This window comes from Trematomus bernacchii, unplaced genomic scaffold (assembly GCF_902827165.1).
Source record: "Trematomus bernacchii unplaced genomic scaffold, fTreBer1.1, whole genome shotgun sequence".
NCBI classification, from domain to species: Eukaryota; Metazoa; Chordata; class Actinopteri; order Perciformes; family Nototheniidae; genus Trematomus; species Trematomus bernacchii.
Window position 1 is genome coordinate 9,795,690 of NW_022987727.1, and position 20,574 is coordinate 9,816,263.

The 20,574-nt window shown below is 40.8% G+C and overlaps 1 protein-coding gene across 4 annotated transcripts in view; it reads left to right on the forward strand.

The window, feature by feature from the left end:
- The window catches only part of usp19 (ubiquitin specific peptidase 19), a 36,234-nt gene continuing 15,660 nt past the window's right edge, over positions 1-20,574 (forward strand). For all 4 annotated transcript variants that reach the window (XM_034144885.1, XM_034144886.1, XM_034144883.1 and 1 more), the window contains exons 1-9: positions 1-279; positions 1,383-1,759; positions 7,556-7,684; positions 7,874-8,010; positions 8,611-9,120; positions 14,346-14,754; positions 15,840-15,996; positions 16,092-16,163; positions 16,777-16,892. In XM_034144885.1, the coding sequence (XP_034000776.1) occupies positions 1,543-1,759; positions 7,556-7,684; positions 7,874-8,010; positions 8,611-9,120; positions 14,346-14,754; positions 15,840-15,996; positions 16,092-16,163; positions 16,777-16,892 (1,747 nt within the window). In that variant the 5' untranslated portion in view covers positions 1-279; positions 1,383-1,542. The remainder of the gene's footprint in view (positions 280-1,382; positions 1,760-7,555; positions 7,685-7,873; positions 8,011-8,610; positions 9,121-14,345; positions 14,755-15,839; positions 15,997-16,091; positions 16,164-16,776; positions 16,893-20,574) is intronic.

Sequence of the window (20,574 nt, forward strand, 5' to 3'; positions counted from 1 at the left end):
GTTTCGCGTTTGGCCGGGCGGCAGTGTAATTTGTTCCAAACAAAGTAGGACGGAGCCCGCAGAGGCCGAATGATAACAATAGACTGAACATTTTTTTTTATTGTCGTTTTTGTTTAAATGTCTAAATAAATCGTTTCAAGATACCAGCTATGGGTCCCGGATAAACGAAGGAATATTCCAGAAACACCGTGGACTGCGGTGTTTGGAGTGCGGGCAGCGGCCCGGGGCCGAGAAGGAGCTTAGCAGCCGGGAGAAGCACAAGGAGTCGCCGGCCATTGTGTAAGCTACGGAATTCAATTATTCCCCAACTGAAGCCCCGCAAGTCTTGCATTTTAACGTCAATAATATTATGGCATTCAAACACAGTCGGGCGTCAGGTTTCATTGGATGTCATCTTGTTGGTTGTGTAAAATAGGTAGGCATATCAACCCTTTGGTGTCAGCTATCGTTAGCTTGATGGGGCTAATGACATTAGCTTCTCGAAGATTGTGGGAGCGTTTGATTGTATGACATATCCTGCGCTCGGTTGGAATACTAGAGATGTATAACCTTTGTTATCACACAGTTAAACACGCGTAAGAAATACTAACGATATCTGTTGTTTTGTTGGTACAGACAAGACCGCTGCATTGGATGCAGTTTAAATCTTAACCCCAATGTGCAATCCAACAGTTGTATTGTCCCACACTGCTCAGTAAACGGCTACATTCAAGTAACGGTAACATTTTGCTGACTAAAGATTGTTTACTAAATGTTAACAAAGGGATTTAAAAAACATAATCTTAGGAAAAATAACGTTGTGCAGGTTAATGTTATGTCTTATACCGACAGGCACATGACAGTCCAAAACACGTGTGCCTTAAAATAAACGAACCTCTGCAGTCTGTTGGCTAACGTACCAGTTACCATGCAACAACTCTAAGGATGGGATGCTGCATTGTTAACCTGCTAGCTAGCTTAATGAACATCACCAATGCTTTTAGTAAATTAACTGTACTGAACACCGAATAAAATGGCTGATGAGGCTGTTGTCCTTTGTTTGTCATTAGACTGTTTAAGCTAGCAGCTTGCTGTTGCTATGCTAAGGAAACAAGGCAAGACTCTACGATAGTTGGGTTTACGTACTGCCATAAGCTTCCCCTTGTAATACATAATGAGCATGTGTCGGTCAGCATTGTTGCAATTATATTACATGTGATCCTAATCAGCTATTATCAGTGAACCACTTTCTTCTGTGTGTATGTTTTTGTTTTTGTCTGTGTGATTATACAAACAAAGTAAATGCAGTTTGTCACGAGTTGTTAACCTTACACATATTGATGTCAGACGTTTTTATTATTGTCTCCATTTGACCATTCAATGTCTCTTTCCCTCTGCCTTAGGTCCATATCCCTTACTTCCTGATTCTGTTCTGGGAGAGTTCAGACCAGTATCATCGCCAAGATAGCCGGGCCAGGCAAGAAGAGGAACACCTCAGATCCAGACCCCAGCAGCGGTAGTGAATCCGGAGACGGTCGACCCGTTAGTGCCAAGTGCCCGAAGATGGCCAGCAGCGGTGGTAGCGGTGTGGCTGGTTCCGAGACAGTGGGCCGTCGCGGTGGGGCTCAGCAGAGGGGGGGTGGTGTCAGGGAGAACAGCTCTGACCTGTCCTCCAGTACCAGTAAGAAGAAGCAGAAGGACCGGGCCAACCAGGAGAGCAGAGAGGCCAAGAGGGCAGCCGCTGCAGCAGTGGACGGGGTCATTGCAGAGGTCAAGAAAGGTAAGAAGGACTGAATGTGTTCTGCGAGTAATCGCATTTGTTATTGATTTGTATTTGTTGATTTATTTTCTCCGGTTATGCCGTATTTAAAAAAAAAATCAATGGAATAACAGCTTATTCCTTTTTTAAAGTCTGTTAAGCTGTGATTTTGACAATGACCGGTTTTTACCAAAAATAATTGTACATATCTAACTAACATATTGAATGCATTTCTAGTCCTAAATACGTTTTTTTTAATTGATTTTTCTGTATTCAAAAAGTGCTCCAAATCCTCACAGGTTAAGCACTAGTAGCTTTGGAGGAATGTTTTAACAAGTGGGTCACAGTTATACTTTGTAACGTGCAATAGCACGATTGCAATGCCGTTGACATCCTGCCTCAGTGTCATCTTATTCCACTGATCAACAAAAAGCAGGGGAGAAAATAGCGGTAAGCTGGCAAATATTGATGTCAATTATATATATTAAAAAAAAAACAGCTTTCCAAATGTTTTAGGAAGGCAACAGGTTTAACATATTAGCGAGATACATACAATGAGTTTTGGTGAGACATCCCGGATGCAAACATGACTTTAACTATCAAGGGCACATTTTTTATAAAGCGGCATAGTGTAGTGTTGTTTGGAGTTTGTTATACTTACTCAAGATTTATTCTCACCACTGGTAAGATTTCACTTTGTTGTACTGATTCTAAACTGAATATCGAGGGCATTTAGAGTGTTTGTCCACAGCACAAAACAAGCTATGTTTTGATTCAATACTTGAATGGTTAATAAAAAATAATAACCAATAGTTACATTTAGTAGCTGCACCCCTTTTATTTAAACTTGACAATAGAAAAATACAGTTTTACAGATGAGGGTGTATCAATTTTGAAAAGAGCTGACCATAAATCTGACAAATGTTTTTAATATGAATTGTTTAATCGGCAAAGCAATTTCTTCATATTTAGATCTTTTAGATGATTTTATTTCAATGACTAAGAAGATGCTGTGCTATGAACACACCAAATGAGTCTTCAGTATAGTCATATGTGTTTGTTGTTCTGTAATAAAAAGACAACATGCAGCTTCTTATGTATTTGCTGTGTAGCCCTTTTTTGCTGTTCATTTCATCCCATAGTTGCACATCATGCTGCTGCCTGGTGCTTTTTGTATGAACGCACCACTTCGTACATATTGTACTTTCCATATTTTGTGCTGTGTGTGGGTGTATGCGTGTTTGTTTCTCATTTAAAAAAAAAAAAAGAGATACATACATGTGTGGATTTTCTTTGATATGGTTTCATGCCCTTCAATGAAAAGCTCTTGGCTGTATTTTATACGAGGAGAGTTGCAATTCAAAGGAGGATTTTGTTGTTTGTTTAGAAACAAGTCAATGTTTCTTGGGTCTAACATTTGTTAATAGTGGTAGTAAACAGTTAACCCTGCTTTGTGCTTTTAAAGATACTTTTAAATAAATACTTTTATGAAAAGAAGGGTAACTGTAGGTTTTCTTGCCTGAACCATTGTGCATCATCCTTGTACAATACTGTTATAATAAGATTTTTAGTTTCAGGTATCTATCTTTGTATTTACTCTTACATTTTTGTGACAAATGGAACACTACCGTACTTCCTCGTCCTTTTGTTAGTTCCCGAGAGGAGTCATTGCAGTACACTAGGGATGTGCATCTCCATCACTGAGGCCGATGCGATGCGCATCTCGATACGTTGCCAACGATACGATACATTAACGATACATTTGAAACACCAGGCGATGCAATACGATGCAATACGATACGATTCACCCCTGTTGCGATACAGTTCGATACGATTTGATTCAACATTGTGCGATACGATGCGATTCAACACGATGCAAAATAATGATACAATTCAATATGGTACGACAGAGGATTTTGTTTTATTCCTTATATGCAGCAAATCATAAATTAACAAAAAAGTGCTTTATATATTTGGTTCACTCTACTAGTACTGCGCATCCCATTATGCTATAAAAAAATAAAACACTTGGACCTTTCACAAACAGGCCTTTTCACAAGTGGAGTAGTGTTCTCTGTCTCCAGAGTAGAGTACAATTTTATAACACCTCAGTTAAACAATTTAAGGATGCATTGCCCAGGATTAACAAAGTGCAAATAACAACTACCATAGTGCAATGCCCATACAACTGCCAGCCTGATGTGCTTAACACTCATCCATAGGCTAACTCACCAGTGAGCAGAAAGCAGTGGTTTCTATAGGAACAATAAAGAATACAAATAACCTCTCACAAACAGGTATCTCATAACTGCTTACAATTGTAAAGAAGACATTTAAACTATTATTGGCAGTCACAGACTGCTGTAAATTAACACCACTCACTGACAGAACACCTCACTAAGTGATTGAACTTTCAGGTTTTTCTTTTCCTCAAACTACTTGTGTACTTTAAAGCTGCACGGCATCATTTACAATTTGCGAGCGATTTTTCAAGTTGTCCGTCTTTCTTGAAAAATCTGAAGAGTTGCCAAACGTTTGATTTGTAGGTATTTTTCGGTGCGCTGTGTTTCTCTTTCTCCTCGACATCCATGTTAGTTGATAACTGAGACTCTCGGCCTCCTTAGCGAAGCAAAGATCAAAGATCGTCTCTGCTGAGTGCTGACAAGATGAGGGGATATTATATGAATTAATCATTTTTTTACCGATGCGAAGACGCTACAATCGATGCATCGCGAGTTCAACCCAAACTGTAGCCGATGTGCACTCTTTCAACCGGTGCACTCGCATTTTGAACGTTTATGCCGGTGCACCGATGCGAATCGGTGAATCTTAGCATAATGTGATGGATATACCTGACACTGGTTCATCCCTTGAGGTAGAAATGCTGATTCAACAAATACCACATTGAAGCCCTTGACCTACAAGTCTAAACTCAGTGAAGACACAAGTCCCTCTCACAATGCAAAGCCGTTTCACTTTCATTATGTCGCCACAGAACTGCCTTATTAAATGTTGGGTATCTGCCACTACTGAAAACCACAAATGTTTTTTAGATAAGATTATAAATACTTTATTGATCCCAATTTAATATTTTCTTGGTTGTCACAGCATCATATAAACAAGATTAGATATATTCTATTGATCCCAAATTGGGGGGAAAAGTAAGTACTCAAAATGAAAGCGAAGACCAACCCAGCAAGTGGAAAAGTATTTAAATGTCGTGTTTAGTATTATGATAAGAACAGAGGTAAAATAATAAAGCGTGTGTTAAGGGCAAGGCCTATACTGATACATCACTTCCTAAATAACCAGAAAGAGCTCACCTCTTGATATTGGATCAATATATATCATTTGCCAGATAATGTATCATGCTGGATTCTCCATGTAGCCTTGCTGAATATCACCAGAAATGATGAATAATATAATTCTAGACTAAATCTTCCTTATGTAGTCAAGTATCAAGTACAATATTGAGAGACTTGTACTTTACTTAATTACTAAATGTTTTGCTACTTTGTACTTCAACTCTACTTCAATTCAGAAGTAAATATGGGAGAAGTTAGTTCCACCTGGAGTAAATTCACAAGCTACCCTGCAGTATACAAAGGCATTCAAACTAGCTGCACCTTTACCAGCTTTGAGAACACTTTAATGATCAATCATTATAAAACATATCATATTTATTATTCTGAAATGGGTACTTTAAGTATATTTTGATGCTTATACTTATGTACTTTTACTTGAGTAACATTTTGATTGCAGGACCTTTACTTGTAACAGAGTATTCCTACACTCTGCTATGTTCTACTTTTACACTTTTTAACGTTGGAGCTTATCGATACCACAGTCTTTAAAAAAAGGTTTAATACCGGATTTTGGTACCCATCCCTAGATCGAACCTCCTTATTTTGTGTTCAAAAAGCACACGCATGCATATAACTTCAAAATGCGTCACATTTTCTTACAGGAAAAAATGCTCCTAGTCCTCCATTAAGGGTCTGAGGTCCTCCCACCATAGTGTCACAAAATCCTGTGGAAAGCCCTGATGTCGGTGTAGTGTGTTACCCAGTTATGAGAGAACACTGTGGGCGTGGCTCCACTGGAAATGCAACTGTCACCAGCTGCAGGGATTGGGTGTTGCTTGTGACCTTTCTAGAGGGATTGAGAGGAGGGGTGAGTTAGAGTGAAGAAGTGACGGTGGGAAAGTCGAGGCTCTCTAGCTGTGGAAGACTACATTTAGTGTGCGTACATGACTTCGTTGCTGGCGGGAAACTTAACACTCGCTGTGTTTTTGGGATGATACTTTATTTTCAATCACTTCCAAAGTCACTATGAACAATGGTACGTGTTTGTTTTGTTTTTCATTTTGTGATCTCTTTGACTGAAGTTATCACTCTTTAGTCTACCTTGAAATGCACAAATCACTTGCCTTAAGGCTGTTGTTTACTTGGTGTACAGCAGGGCTATTCAATTGGCGGGCCCCGGGGTGATATTTACTGGCCCTTTGAGTATAATGTTAAAAAGTAATCTATTTTTTTTTTTTTAAAGATTTTGTTTTGGGCCAGAGTGCCTTTATTCCAGAGAGGGTGTTACATTGAGAGATAGAGGGGAAGACATTGCCTGAAAACTTCGACGGGCTCGGGTTTCGAACCCACCTACTAGCTACTGTAGTGACAACTCCTGTCATTTATTGCATCTCTGCTCGAATGATTAGATCATTTCACCTAAATTAAATCAAATGAAATGATGTTGATGGTTAAATTAGATTCACATGTAGGCCTACTGAGTTCTGAACTTGCCATTTAGATCTATAAAGGCCTTGGGGCTATGTTGTTTGATTGAATTAAACACAATATATGCACTCCACTATGCTGTTGTAGTATTTACTGTATCCGAAGCTCTTAATATAATTGCTCATATTTCAAGCCATCTTTTTCCCGGCTCCTTGCTTTGGATCATTTTCATCAACCGGCCCCATTCCAAACTAATTGAATAGCCCTGGTGTACAGTTTGCGGCTTTGCTTGCTGAGTTTGCTGTAATGCAGGTTTCAGGCTATGTCCCAGGATGACCCATTTGGGCATAGTGTAACGATATGCCCTGAATATCTGAGCAGGTGCAACGTGACTGTATTTTCTCAGTGTTGTAGAGATACAACACTGGTTCTGGAACCACTCCTAAAACCCGGAAACAAGTTAGCAATTTAGCACTTACGGCTCCCTCGCCTTGAAGTCAGTGTCTCTTTGAACACGTTTTTTTTTTTAGATGCTTGAAATAAGATCTGTGGTTATCATGAGCCTAAAAGAGTTATACATATTTTGTTCTATGACTTAAAATATGTCAGTGAATACCCCACTGGTGAATGTCTGAAGCTTCTATGTGTCATAAAAACAGTGGTTGCAAAGAAGTGACTAAATGTGACTACTAAAGGCCATCACGCTGAACATTAGCCGTCTTTAGCTTAGCGGTAGTGACGGGAATTCATGTGAACATCATGTAGTTCCTTTATTGCCTTATGTGGAGATTATGCTGCTGAAGAAAAATCCCATTGCTTTTTTTTTTGAGGGAGCACTTAATCAAATCTGTTATGCCTAAAGAGATTTGTCACAACTGCCCCTCTCTATAGCATGTTCACCACAAGCCTTACTAAAAAGCACATCATCTTCTATTTCATTCCATATTGACCAGATGAGATTGATTGTGTTGTCTTTTATTTGATCTATAATTGAATGTTTTCTAATGACCAGGGTGGAAAGGGGAAGTGGTCTCTGATTTCACATAAACCGTATGTGAAGGTCAACTCTGTTGTGTTTTTCCAGATGTGTTTGTGGACTGGAAGCAGAATGTCAATGAAGTGACGGTCAGACTGCGCTGTGGAGAGGGGGTGCAGAGAATAGAGGATATCAACACGACCTTCACTGATACTCACTGCCATGTGCACTTCCCAGGTGAGTCCTAGTAATGCATATTCATTGTACAGAAACTACAGTGGAGCATCAATAAAAACAGTCAATTTAAATACAACCACAAGGACAACGGACAAAGTTGCATCTGTCTCAAGTGATTGCATACTTACCATTTATGTTGATTCCAGTTCTGTTCTAAAAAACATCTGTATGCATGTTATAATTGCTCAGATGGACGGCAGTGGAGCTGCCAGCTGCAGGAGGAGATCGAGGCGTCATGCAGCAGAGTCCAACACAAGGAGAAGGGAGGCTTCCTGCACGTCATCATGCACAAGAAGATTCCCTTCCACATCTGGCCTTCGCTTAAGGTGAGTCCTATAACTTAAGGGGGTTATCATTTAGATTCAGGGAAGCAACCGTCTGATGTTTTTAGTCCCGATACATAAGCTTTGGGTATTGGCCAATATGGAGTACGTATCTTATACAAAGGTGTTCCTAACTATGTCATTATTTAGGTGCACATTTTAAATCACTGTAATATTAGCACGATTTCTGGATTTTTGGAAGCAATATGAAATATCTGAATTGTTAAATATTAAGATGATCTTTCTGTGTAAACATTTTTAACATAGCAACAACTCAGTCAGAATAAAAAAAAAATGCCATAATATAAATTATATAATATATGAACTTAGCATGTCATTGAATAAATAAGCCCCATTGTGACCAAAACTCAATCCAGCTATTTGATTATAAATAAGAAAGAAATAAACTAAAATCACATAAAATACCAGCAGTACATTTGTGTTTTATTCCCTAAAATGTGACCTTATACATGAAGCGTTCTTTGCATAATATTTTATTGTTTTATGAAATTGTGTAAAATTAGTTATTACTGTAAATGGGGTCTTCAGTTCAGTCTGCAGCTGGTTAAATACAATGTTTTTCCTCTACCTATTCTTACACAGTCAAATAAGAAGGAGAAGGAGACCGTTCCTATTGAGATCAAAAAAGAGAAGGAACTGGAGGGGAAGCCCGTTGCCTCGGAGTCATCAGAGAAACCCAAAGTGTCCTCCACGCAGCCAAATCAGCAGCCTCCCTCGACACCGGCACACAGCGAGTCCAGGCGCGGTGGCAGCAAGGCAGAGCGGGGGGTGAAGCGCGGCCTGAAAAACAAACAAGCGTGTGACAAAACCACTACAGACTCTGCAGGGGTGAAAGGTGGAGATAGCTCAGCCCCCACCAGCAAGCCTGTCGCAGTCACGCAAGGAGAGCCTCAGGAACCCAGTGCCAAGCGCACCATCACACAGCTGCCCGCGGCAACCAAGGAGGCCACGTCACCTGCCGACAGGGACGCTCACACACACCTGCCCGCTGGTCGGAGCCCACAGACACAACGCAGAGATGGAGACAACAAAGGCGGAGGAGAGGAACAGAGAGCAGGAGTCGCTGCTGGCAGCCATACTAACAAAACTCAGGTGAGAAACGTTGTTGTGTTTTTTTATTTAGAAAGTCAAAATGTATTTAAAATTTAGATTTGTTGTTTTACCAATTTAACCCTTATCATTTTAAGGATTAGGTCTGACGTGCCTTTGTGACGTGCAACAACATTAACATTAACCTTTCTGTTGGTCGCTTGTTAGCAGACCCTTCACGCGATGGCAGAGCGAACAGGTACAGGCAGGGCGAACAGGTACAGGCAGGGCCCATAGTGATAGCCCTATAGTTTAAATATACTACCCACTAGGGGTTTCACAACTACCAATATTTACTAGTCGACAAGTTTTTCAAAATAGTAGTCGACTAGTTGTTACGTCATAATAAAGACACACAAAGAGAGGTGTAAAACTGTATTTTGTATTGCAATGCATACAGTTACGTTAAACACTGTAACAAAGCAGCATTTTAATTTGGGTTACATGGGTTACATGGCTGATTAAATAAAAAACAGTAACTGGACTCACCAAATCTACTGCAAAAACTCTGTTAAGAACATAAATGCAACGTAAATCCAGTGCGCATTGCGCAACACTTTACTCGTTCTCACTGTCCTCCTCGATAACGATGTCCACCCTTCCAGGTTTTTTGGTTTGCGTTAAGGAAGACCAAAGCATCAACATGTGAGGGAAGGAGGCTTGACCGCTGTCGGGTGACAGTGTTGCCTGCCAGGGAAAACATCCGTTCACTTGGGGTGCTGGTGGCTAGCCAGGTAGCTCCTGGAAAGCTTGGTTAAACGGGGGAAGCGGTTCACGTTTTGTGCCCACCACTTCAGAGGGTTATCCATTGTGGGGATGTGGGGTGTCTGCTGGCAGTAATCCCGTAGCTCATCCGCGCCACTGTTGACCCGTGTTTTCTTGTTGCTCTTGAAATGAGGTCCAAACAGCTGTTCAAAGAGGGGGTGCTAGTGGAGCACGCTCGTGAACTTTTAGCGCCGGAGCTAAAACTGAAACTGTAGAGTGCATAGGTGCGGGGCATTTGCGTGCTTAAGACCCCTGAATGTCGGACGTGTTTTGCTGGAGCATTTTGCAGCACCTCAGCGCCAATGTCGGCATCCTCATCTCCCACGTTTGCCTCCATTTTGTTCACGACTAGATGACTAGGGCCTACAGCGCCGACTAGTGGTAGAGGTAGTCGACTAGTCGATTAGTTGGTGAAACCCCTACTACCCACAAATAAGCATATGGACATGGGTTACTATTTAAAAAAAAAATGGTAAATGTATTTATGAACCTATCCATGTCATTTTAAGTGGGGGTGGACCTAAAATCCTCTAGGGGGGTCCGGGGGCATGCTCCCCCGGTAAGATTTTTTAAAACATTTTGGAGTTAAATGCATCAATCTGGTGCACTTTGAGAGCAACATTAAGAGACTAGATCTATGGGAACACCTATATGAAACAGAACTGTATACATTTCAATAATCATAACATCATGGCCATAACCAATAACATACCATTTCCAATATGAAAAAACACTAAAACTTGTTTTATTTATTTATTTTTGGTTCATTTATAGTTGTGAGTGTGTCTGGGCTCCTGAACCAGCCTCTCCTGTCTCCCTCCTCTTCCCCTGCTCCTCTTTGAGGCAGCAGCAAAGACTAGTTTTAGCTCTCAACAAGTTTTAAAAGTGTATCTTACCTTTTTTCACCTTTTTTCACCTAGTTAACTTTTACATTTTTTATTCATGCATATTTTACTAATCACTACCCCCTCAAATGGAAATATGTGTTTACATAAATGGTGACCAAACCGTTTGAGACCCACTGAGAACTTAGACTAAGTTAACTATCTAAACACTCAGAGAGTCCTTTACCTCACCTGAGCTGAGGTTATCCCGAGCTTGAATGACACACAGAGACCAATCAACAAAAATCAAAAAATCCTCAGGCCAGCAGGCCACTTAACAGGCCAGGCCACCGGGAAACCCCCCGGTCCTCCCGATGGCCAGTCCGGGCCTGGGTACAGGAGGCGTAGAGCGAGGGATCATTGTCCACAAGTTAATTGATCGCAGATGTGGTCGCGGACGGATACAAAATAAATAAAATAAAAACTTAAAGATCCTCCATTATCCTTTGTCAATATAATGGGTCAATGCATGAAATCTGACTCTGTTTATTTTGTTTAAGGAGTATATTGGGCGTTAACAATTCTGGTTTGCCTTTTATAATATTATTTCATTCAAGAACCCCTTGTGCGTTTAATTAACACAGCTATTTTTGATAGTTGCTACAGCAGTGAGCAGGAGAGGTGGGGGAGAGGTGGGGCTATCGCTATTTTTTTCAGGAAATATTCGTATAGAGGTGATTACACGGACTCGGTTGACCCCCCAGAGCGTTTCGTTTGCAAATCTATCCACCTTGGGACCCGTTATTGTTTGTGGGGTCAGTTTCTATCGGCCTCGTGTAAATAATAGGGCTATACGCACGCGAAACTATGCAGATACAAGCAGTTTTCTCCTCGTGTAAACGGCGCCTTAGGGTCAAACACACTAAACTCACAACTTAAAATGAAAGCGTTTAGTTTATTTAATAAAAGAGCACATGTTCAATGTGAAAAGTGACAGTAGATATAGATTAGTTGCAATTTGGTGCTATATATATTAGGGATGGGGAACGATTAATCGAATATTCGAATATTCAAAATTATTCAGGTATTCGAATATGAGTTATGAATATTTTTATGAATCTTTTTATTTTTTATTTTTTTGGGAGGGATGCCTAAGTTGATTACATATTATCAAATTGAATAATTCAATGTATAGCCATAGCTAAATGTGTTAGGTGACGTCTAAAGGTGTGTTTTGCTCCGCTCACCGGTCCCTCACAGCGGGCAGAGCTGTAGGTGCTGATCTCTCTCTCTCTCTCGCGTCCGGTACTTCACTCGCGTTTATGTCCAAATCCATCAGATCTAGCTAGTTCTAGGTAATGGTATGGCTGCTGCCCCTGCCTACACGCAAATCACGCAGACTCAAACCTCATCTTATGCCCAAATGCGGCGCAAATGCGCTCCGCAGCCGTTGCGAGGTTCCGGCGCTAACGGTTCATGAGCGTGCTCCCCCGCCCCCTGTCAACACTCGCGACACATGAGTGGCCAGCCTAAACAACAATAAGCGCTGCTTGGCAACCGTGTGTGGCGGCAAAGTACATAGACATTTTGACAGGAGAGATTTAGTTTTGCCGGTATTCAACATATTTTACCAGTCATAGTCCGGTAATAATTTTTGGGGGGTCGAATATTCGAATATACATTTGCTTTCAAATTCCCATCCCTAATATATATATATATATATATGTTTGTTATATAAAAAAAAATTATAAAACAAAAAAAAGATTATAATTTCTTCTTTTTTTTTAAACACGGGGGCGCGGGGCTCCGTTGGCGTATCGTGTGTGTATATATATATATATAAATATAAATATAGATAGATAGATAGATCGAGCTCTGTTTTCCAGCCTGAGTCTATTTAATTTATTGTTTTGGTTGTGTATGATTTAAAGGTGGGGTAGGTAATTTTGGAGAAACCAGCTCGAGTGCGCTAGAATTTGAAAATACACAGCTGGAAAAAATCTGCCACTTCCTTACAGAGCCCCTCCTCCAACACACACGAACGCGCACAAGACCAATGAGGGCACGAGATAAGTTTGTGCACAGATGGAAGGCTGACAGGCAGGTAGGCCATCCAGTTATTTTAGCCGGGCCGGCTAAAATGATTGGTCGTGCTTTTTACAGTACTACGGCTTCCACAGATGACATTTTTTCATGGATTTTTTGTCCATTTGTATTCATTGCTATCGGGATGTTAAGAGCATTCCATGAAATATAACAAAAAGTGTATCTCGAGCCGGTTTCTCAAACTTACCTACCCCACCTTTAATTAATTTATTATGATTTAATTAATTTGTTTTATATATTTGAATATTATTTCATATTTCATTTGCAATGTTGAATGTTCAATAAAAAGTTCTGTTTGAAAGGATGTACTTGAATTATTATTATATATTATCATTATGTCAGTGGTCTAATAATGGTCTTACAACAGTGCCGACAATATTATCGTTTATCGCAACAATTTCCAGGAAAATGTATCGTCCAACAAAATTAATTATCATGGCAGGCCTAATTCCGGTTCTGATTCCAGATCTGCTTTTCGGTTCGTTAAGAGGGTAAAAATAAGTCCCATCACCAATTTCACTGGAAGAAAAATACATTGATGAAAACATTTAGTCAAATCTGTATTCATATTGTTTAATTTGGTTGCTGTTATTGAATAACATTATATAAATATCATATTTGCATTGTTTTTTGCAATCACAAGTTAGTTGTAAGTGGTGCAATTTGAGAATTTACAATTCCCCCAGTCTCTGGAGCCTCATGTCCTCACAACTCTCATTAATCCTGGTACTGGACTGGACAATTGTTATTTGTTCTTATCAAGTTTTGCTTCCCAACCAGCACTGTGCTCGCTACATTTCCCGCCCAGCCCCCGTCTAACAGTAGAGAAAGCGGCGAGATGCATTTCTTTAGGAATCGATAAGCAGAACCGAATTTTACATTTCTAAACGATACCGATGGATTCTCAATTTTGGAACCCAACCCTACGTATGACTGTAAACTCAAAGCCTAAGCCTGCTTCATAGTAGAGGCCTCATATGACCTACAGAGGTAAACAACTCAAGCCCCGCCTCTGGCTGCCAACAGCCTACCAAGATACATAGACCATACTACAGGATTAGAGTAACATTTATAGATCTAATAATATAACGGCCTATAATAATATAACAGCTCTGCCTCTTAAGCTTGGAAGAGCTTCATTTTTATAAACTTTAATACAAAAAACAAACACCCTATCTTATTACTGCGTCTGCAAATAAACTTGATGTTACTCACAGTCTGTTCCCACAACAGCTTGCCTGATAAAGAGGAGTGAAGCAAACTGTCTGTTTGTCGCGTAGTGACGTGTCTTCACAGCATCTAGTGTTCAAAAGTCAACTTTGCAGATGCTTCAGCTCTTGCAGAAGAATAAACTTACAGTATATTGTACATGAACTTGATCTGAATTGGAATCAAGTTGTTAGCTTTTCTCCTTGTTAACTGTCGTTGTTAGATAAAATAAATAGTGTGGTTTAGATTTCTTGCTTCTCCTAGATATTGAAGTCATTCCCTGGTGGAATTGTAGTATAATTCCTTGTGTCTTTTCTTATTCAGGTGGCAGAAAAGCGTAACCATTCTTCAGAAAGATCTGGAACAGCAGCACACAGCAGTGACGACCAACCAGCAGCTCCCGTCAGCACCGTTAACGGCCTCCAAACAGATAACCAGCTACCTGTCGGCTTCAACAAGGAAGTGAACTCAGCCTCTCCTGAAATGCAGGGAGATAGAACTGACTCTGAACTACAGAAAAAGCCTGTTGAGCAGGAATCAGAGCAGGATACTCTGATTCGCCAGCAGCAGCAGCAGCTTGAATCAAAGGAAGCGGGTTCGATACCAGCTGTTGGCATGGCAGCCAAACAGAGCCAGTCACCTGCTGTAGCCCAGAGGCAGGGCAGCTGTGACGGAGAGGAGAAGCAAGACCAGTCCAAGGAGGAGCCCCCTCTGGAAATAAAACAACAGGAAGGTCAGTTAAGGAGGTTTTGAGAATCAAGAATGCATTATTTAGAGCGATTTGCAAATCTTTGTGCTAAGGCCGCACGGTTAACATTTTAATGTTATCCAAATTGCAATATGGACGTGTGCAATATCGAAATCTCAGTAAAGGCAAAATATGTGAAAATATCTGAATGAAGTATTGTGGTGTTGCAGAGAAGCCACAGCCTATATAGATGACTCCCTTTAAGCCACAGGAAACTGCAGGTTTTGACACCTGCACATAGTTTGATTATTACATTATCCATCAAAAATATAACTTAAAGGGGACCTATCATGCAAAATGCACTTTTGTACGTCTTTTATACATGAATATGTGTCCCCGGTGTTCCAGGGAACTCACCAAGTGTCAGAAAACACAACCCTCTCTATTTTCCTCCATACCCAAATCTCTAAAAAAGGGGCTGCAACGGATCTGATAAAAACTGATCCAGATTTGAACACTTTACTGACGTCAGGACAGTGGCGCTACGGCTATTGGGCCAACTCCACCAATCAGGAGGAGACAACCACGGCATTGCCGTTCGAAAGCGCTGGAGATGCTGTAGTACATATGCCAGGCCTCTAGATGGTGCTGTTGCTCACAGAATCAACCCTTGCAAAAACAGAGCTAACATTTTTTAAATTGAGCGAAATGAGGCATGGCTAAAATGCATGATCTGTTTGGTATTTTGAAAAGAAAAAAGTATAAATATGCCTTATATAGGTATGGTCCTACACTATATTATTCAAATATAGCATGATAGGTCCACTTTAATTAGTTAAAAAAAAAGTCCTTCCTGTGTACATCATTGATGAAGTTATTACATTATTGGGTTTTATTAAAGTTAAATGTCAAATTGTATTACCTTTTTTTAAGGAAATTACAATATTGGTTGCTGCATATCCCTGCATTGTGACAAACCCTGTGTGTGTATACAACATATGCAGGTAGATCAAGCAATAACAAAGTACTGTTTGTACACATCCAAGGTTGTTTTGCTCTTCAGATTGTGAGCATTGACTTATTGAGCAGGTAAATATGAGTTTGTTTCTACCTTCAATATTTCCCTGCAGTCCCAGAGCCCATGGTCAACCTGCAGATTTTGAAGTATGACTCGTACGAGAAGGGCACCGACCTGATGGTGGTGAATGTTTACACGAAGGGGATCTGCAGGGACACGGCCAGGGTCATCTTCAGGGAACAGGACTTCACCCTCATCTTCCAGACAAGGTAGCCAATGGGAACAGCTAAACACAAACAATAGTTAAAGGATGTCTTTAATGTATTCAACCAGAGAATGATCTTTCTGTTTCTTCCTTTCACAGTGATACTAACTTTCTGAAGCTACATCCAGACTGTGGACCAAACACAGTGTTCAAGTGGCAAGTCAAACTCAGGTCAGTGTTGCACTCAATGTAGTCAGTCACATTTGTTGTTAAAAATAAACTCTTGTGCCTCGCTTTACTGAAAAGGTGCTCTGTTGTCTCAAGAGGACAGCAATGTCAATGTCAAAGAACTGAATCAAGAAAAATGGTGGAAAACTGTTTTTTTTCTGGGAAACTTTGTTAGAATCTTCATCAAACAGTGGCAATGCACAAGTGCTGCATCAGGTCAAACACATGATATAGATAGGATGGCATAAACTGACTTAAACTGGGATCATATTTTAGGTGGTCCCAATGTATTCCTTTTTATTGCCTGAAATACTCAGCCCAATTGCAATTGTAGAGACCATATATAATTACTCGCCCTGCATCTTAGTACTGAAGTACCTTGAGGCTTTTCCAATATCAAATCACAAAAAAGTCTATTCCCAGTCAAAATAAATAAACAAGCTAGTTGATATACTATCCTAAATGTTTTTGATGTATTTAATTCATTATATAAAGGTTAATAATATAAACCTCAGACTGCAGTGGATAAAACCGATCTAACAAATGGGTTTGACTGTAGCCTCATGCCACTTTTAATCTGACCTGTCAACATTTGCCCCCCCCCCCCGTGCCTCAGGAACCTGATCCAGCCCGAGCAGTGCAGCTACTCCTTCACCCCGTCCCGACTGGACATCAGCCTGAAGAAGAGGCACAGCCAGCGCTGGGGGGGTCTGGAGGCCCCCGCCACTCAAGGTGTGCTGCCAGTCTTCTACTCGTTAGCAGTATGCGGTTATAGATCTAGGATGTTGCATGTGTGGTGAAATGATATACGTGTTAATTATAAATATGCTTGTTACACTCTCGATGTCGATCACAACCATGAGTTTGAAAACACATTATTTTAAAATCAACATACCTTTTATACCCCTTGGCAACTCCTTTTTTGATATTGACGTGGACTTGTTTGCCTCACACAGACAGGTGGCCCCTAAATATTGAGCAAATGTATGTCTGCTGTAGCGTGGCTCTCTCAATGACAGGAATGTGAACCCTGTAACTTAGCTAGTAAATGGATACGGGGGCCAGTTCATCCTGCGAAGCCTTATGTGCCCTACATACTGTGACACCCACGGCTTGGTGCCCTTGAGAGACCATTGGATTAGATGTCAATTGGTACATAAAGGTCAGCAGGTTATTCAAAATCTATGTAAACACACAATTGTATTAAAGCAAGTATTTGTAGAATTACTGAAGCCCTTACGGAAGAGACGGGTGAGAGAAAACGAAATCTGATCTTCTCTCCTGTGGGCTCAAAAGTTGTAAAATTAGGAATATCCAAAATAATATCAATAAAAAAAATCTGGTTTCTCCCTCTTTTTTTTTTTTTTAAACCTTGTTTTTAGTTTTTACCTGCTTCTTAAGTCATACACAAAATAGAGGAAAATACAACATGCTAATTAATATTCCGGGAGCCGTGGGGTTGAACCTTGTTTCATCTGATAAAGTTTTTTTCTCTGCTGTTTCTTGTACCTCTTCAAAATCCAAGAGGGTGCCCGGTGATATCCCTTGAGCATTTTCGGGTATTAACCCCTTTATGCCCAAAATTCCCAAATCCCTGAAAAATAAGGATTTATGAGATTTCATGTAAAATTCTCAAATGAAATGCACCAGATGTTGCTTTCTACAATGTTTATTCATAAAGGAGGTCATGTGTTCCAAATTAATGAATATTAACCCTTTTATGCCAAGCCAGCAAAACAGGTCGCTGGATGAACCTTCCTACACCCATTGAGCTTTTGAGATCCAGAACAATGGATTTCTTTATTTTTTTTATATATGCTTTTCATGTCACGTCTAACACATGCTGTAACCATTTCATCTAAAGTGTAATATACCCTGTGATTATGTAATTAAACCATAATTGCAAGATTTTGTTGTCATACGTATTCTGCCTCCAGATTGTATTTGGCAAGATAGCCCCTCCAACTGCCAGTGTAGACAGTGCTGTAAATATTGGAGAGGCAATGTTAGAACAATTTGAAAAGACCTGGCCAGAGGGATTTTACAACACCATCTCAAGCAAAGTGAAGACCATGGCAACAACAACCAAATCCATCAAAATTGGCAACTCCAAAATGTATGACCTAAATGTGATCTATTCGAGCACTGTTCTCTAGAGACCGCGATGTTGACGTGAAGGATGTCCTTGCCTATGAGCTGGCACCAGTCCCAACTGCCATGTTCACAGAGGACGGAATGCGAACTTGTAAAGCCAAGTCCACACTGAAGAAGTCACTCCAGGTGGAAGTCTCCAGGAGGAATGCCGGTGATGCAGATGTCACTGTCATTGATGGATCAGCACTTCTTTGGACCATACACTGACCAGCTGATGGTACTGTCGCTGATTTTATTGATAATGTTAAAACACGGCTGATTTCATACCTGTCAGAGAGTGATGTCTACCTCATCTTTGACAGATACTATGATTACAGTATCAAGTCTGTCACCAGAGATGTCAGGGAGACAGTGGTCAATAGGAAACATCATCTCCTCCTATCAACTAAGCTACCAGCCCAGAAGGTTGTCTTGTCATCCATTGAAAACAAGAAACAGCTCAACCAATTACTATTTAAGGAACTGACCGAAGACAGGCTTTTCCATCTACGGGGCACAAACAAACACAAGTTGGTGGTGACAGGGGAGGACTCACGCCCCATCGAGATCAGGATGGAAGAAAGAAGGAGCCGATATGAGCTAGAAAATCAGCAGGAAGAAGCTGACACCATCATTGTCCAACAAGTCCTGGCGTGTGCTGGAGAAGCCCATCAAATCTCTGTGGTTTCTGATGACACAGATGTGTTCGTCCTACTCCTTCACCATTACCATCAGGCAGGACTGGATGTACTACTCATCATGGAATCCCCCCGCAAGGAAAGAGCAATAGTGGACATCAAGGCGACACTGTCCAAGCATTCAGAAATTGTCGAGAACCTTTTACCAGCCCATGCCATATTGGGATGTGACACTGTAGCGTCTTACTATGGGTTGGGAAAAGGCTCTGTCATCAAAGTCCTGAAAGCTGGGTACCAACTATCAGCCATTGGCAACATGGATGCACCATTCCAGCAAGTCCTCGACCCAGCCACTGCCTTCATCTCAGCCTGTTATGGCATAAAGGAGAACACAGACATGTCACACACAAGGCTACTTGTCTGGGGCGAAAGGACATATGTCTGCTCTAAACCTTGCTGCTCTACCAACAACAAATGAAGCCTTCATTGAGAATATTAAGAGGGCCCACTTTCAGGCAATGTTGTGGCAAAATCTCAATGTAAACCTCCTGCCACCACTGAACCCAGAGGAATTTGGATGTAAAAAAGATACGTGTAACAGGTCACTGATCCCAGCCCATCTACCAGAAGATGCCAAACTTGTCCCAGATTACATTTGGGAGATGATCAGAGGCCTGTACTACGAAGCTGGTTCAACCTAACCCGGATATGTTTGAGTTAGCCGGTTGGCCCAATCCAAAACATACGCGCTCTCGCTAAACTGTACTACGACGCTGGTTATCAAGTGGATCGCTCAAGCCAGCGGTGTCCTATCTAGTTAGGTGCGCGTTCACATGAAAGGGGTGGTATTTGGAGCATTCGACCAATCTCAAACATGGACAAGCGTACTGACAGCGCAGTGTCATACTTCCTGAATGAAAAGTGAACTTTAATATTAGTCAAATATGAAGAAGTTAAACTTTAAACATCCATGACTTAAACACTTTATCCAGGATAAAAGCCACATAGCTGCACCTGCAAGGTGAATACAGCTGGTAAAAGAAAAAGTGTTTGAATGCGTACATTAACAGGTTTATGATATCACTGCCCCGTCCAAGACACGAGTGGATCTGACTTTAATTAGGAGAATTTGACTCGAGTGTTTCGTCAACTTAATGTGTTGCTTAAAATAATACTTCTGCATACAGTATGTGACACTGTGAGTGTTGCACGGCCAGATACGGCTCAAGAAGCTGACTCAAATAAGGAAATATATGATACATTATGATGTGATATGATATGAATGATAATGGGACACATCGACGTCTGCACTCACAGTGCCGCGGACTGTACTTAATGTTACTCTGATCTGGTTACTTATGTCGTGGCAGATATTTAAGTAAGCTTTCTTAATGCTAATATTATAATAGTCAGATTGCTCTGAAGATGGGAGGGGATATTCTATTAATTTTCACGTTCACACAGTCAGTTGATTTTTGCCGGCCGTCTTTCCTGCAACGGCAGTTTTTCTGTATTTCCTCTATCCTGTAATATGACTTGATAGCTTTAAACTCCGCACACGGAGCTCTGATTGGTCAGCAGGCGGTGCTTTCACTGAGTTGATCTCTTAGCCTGCAACCTAACCTGCTCCGGAGGAGGTTAGC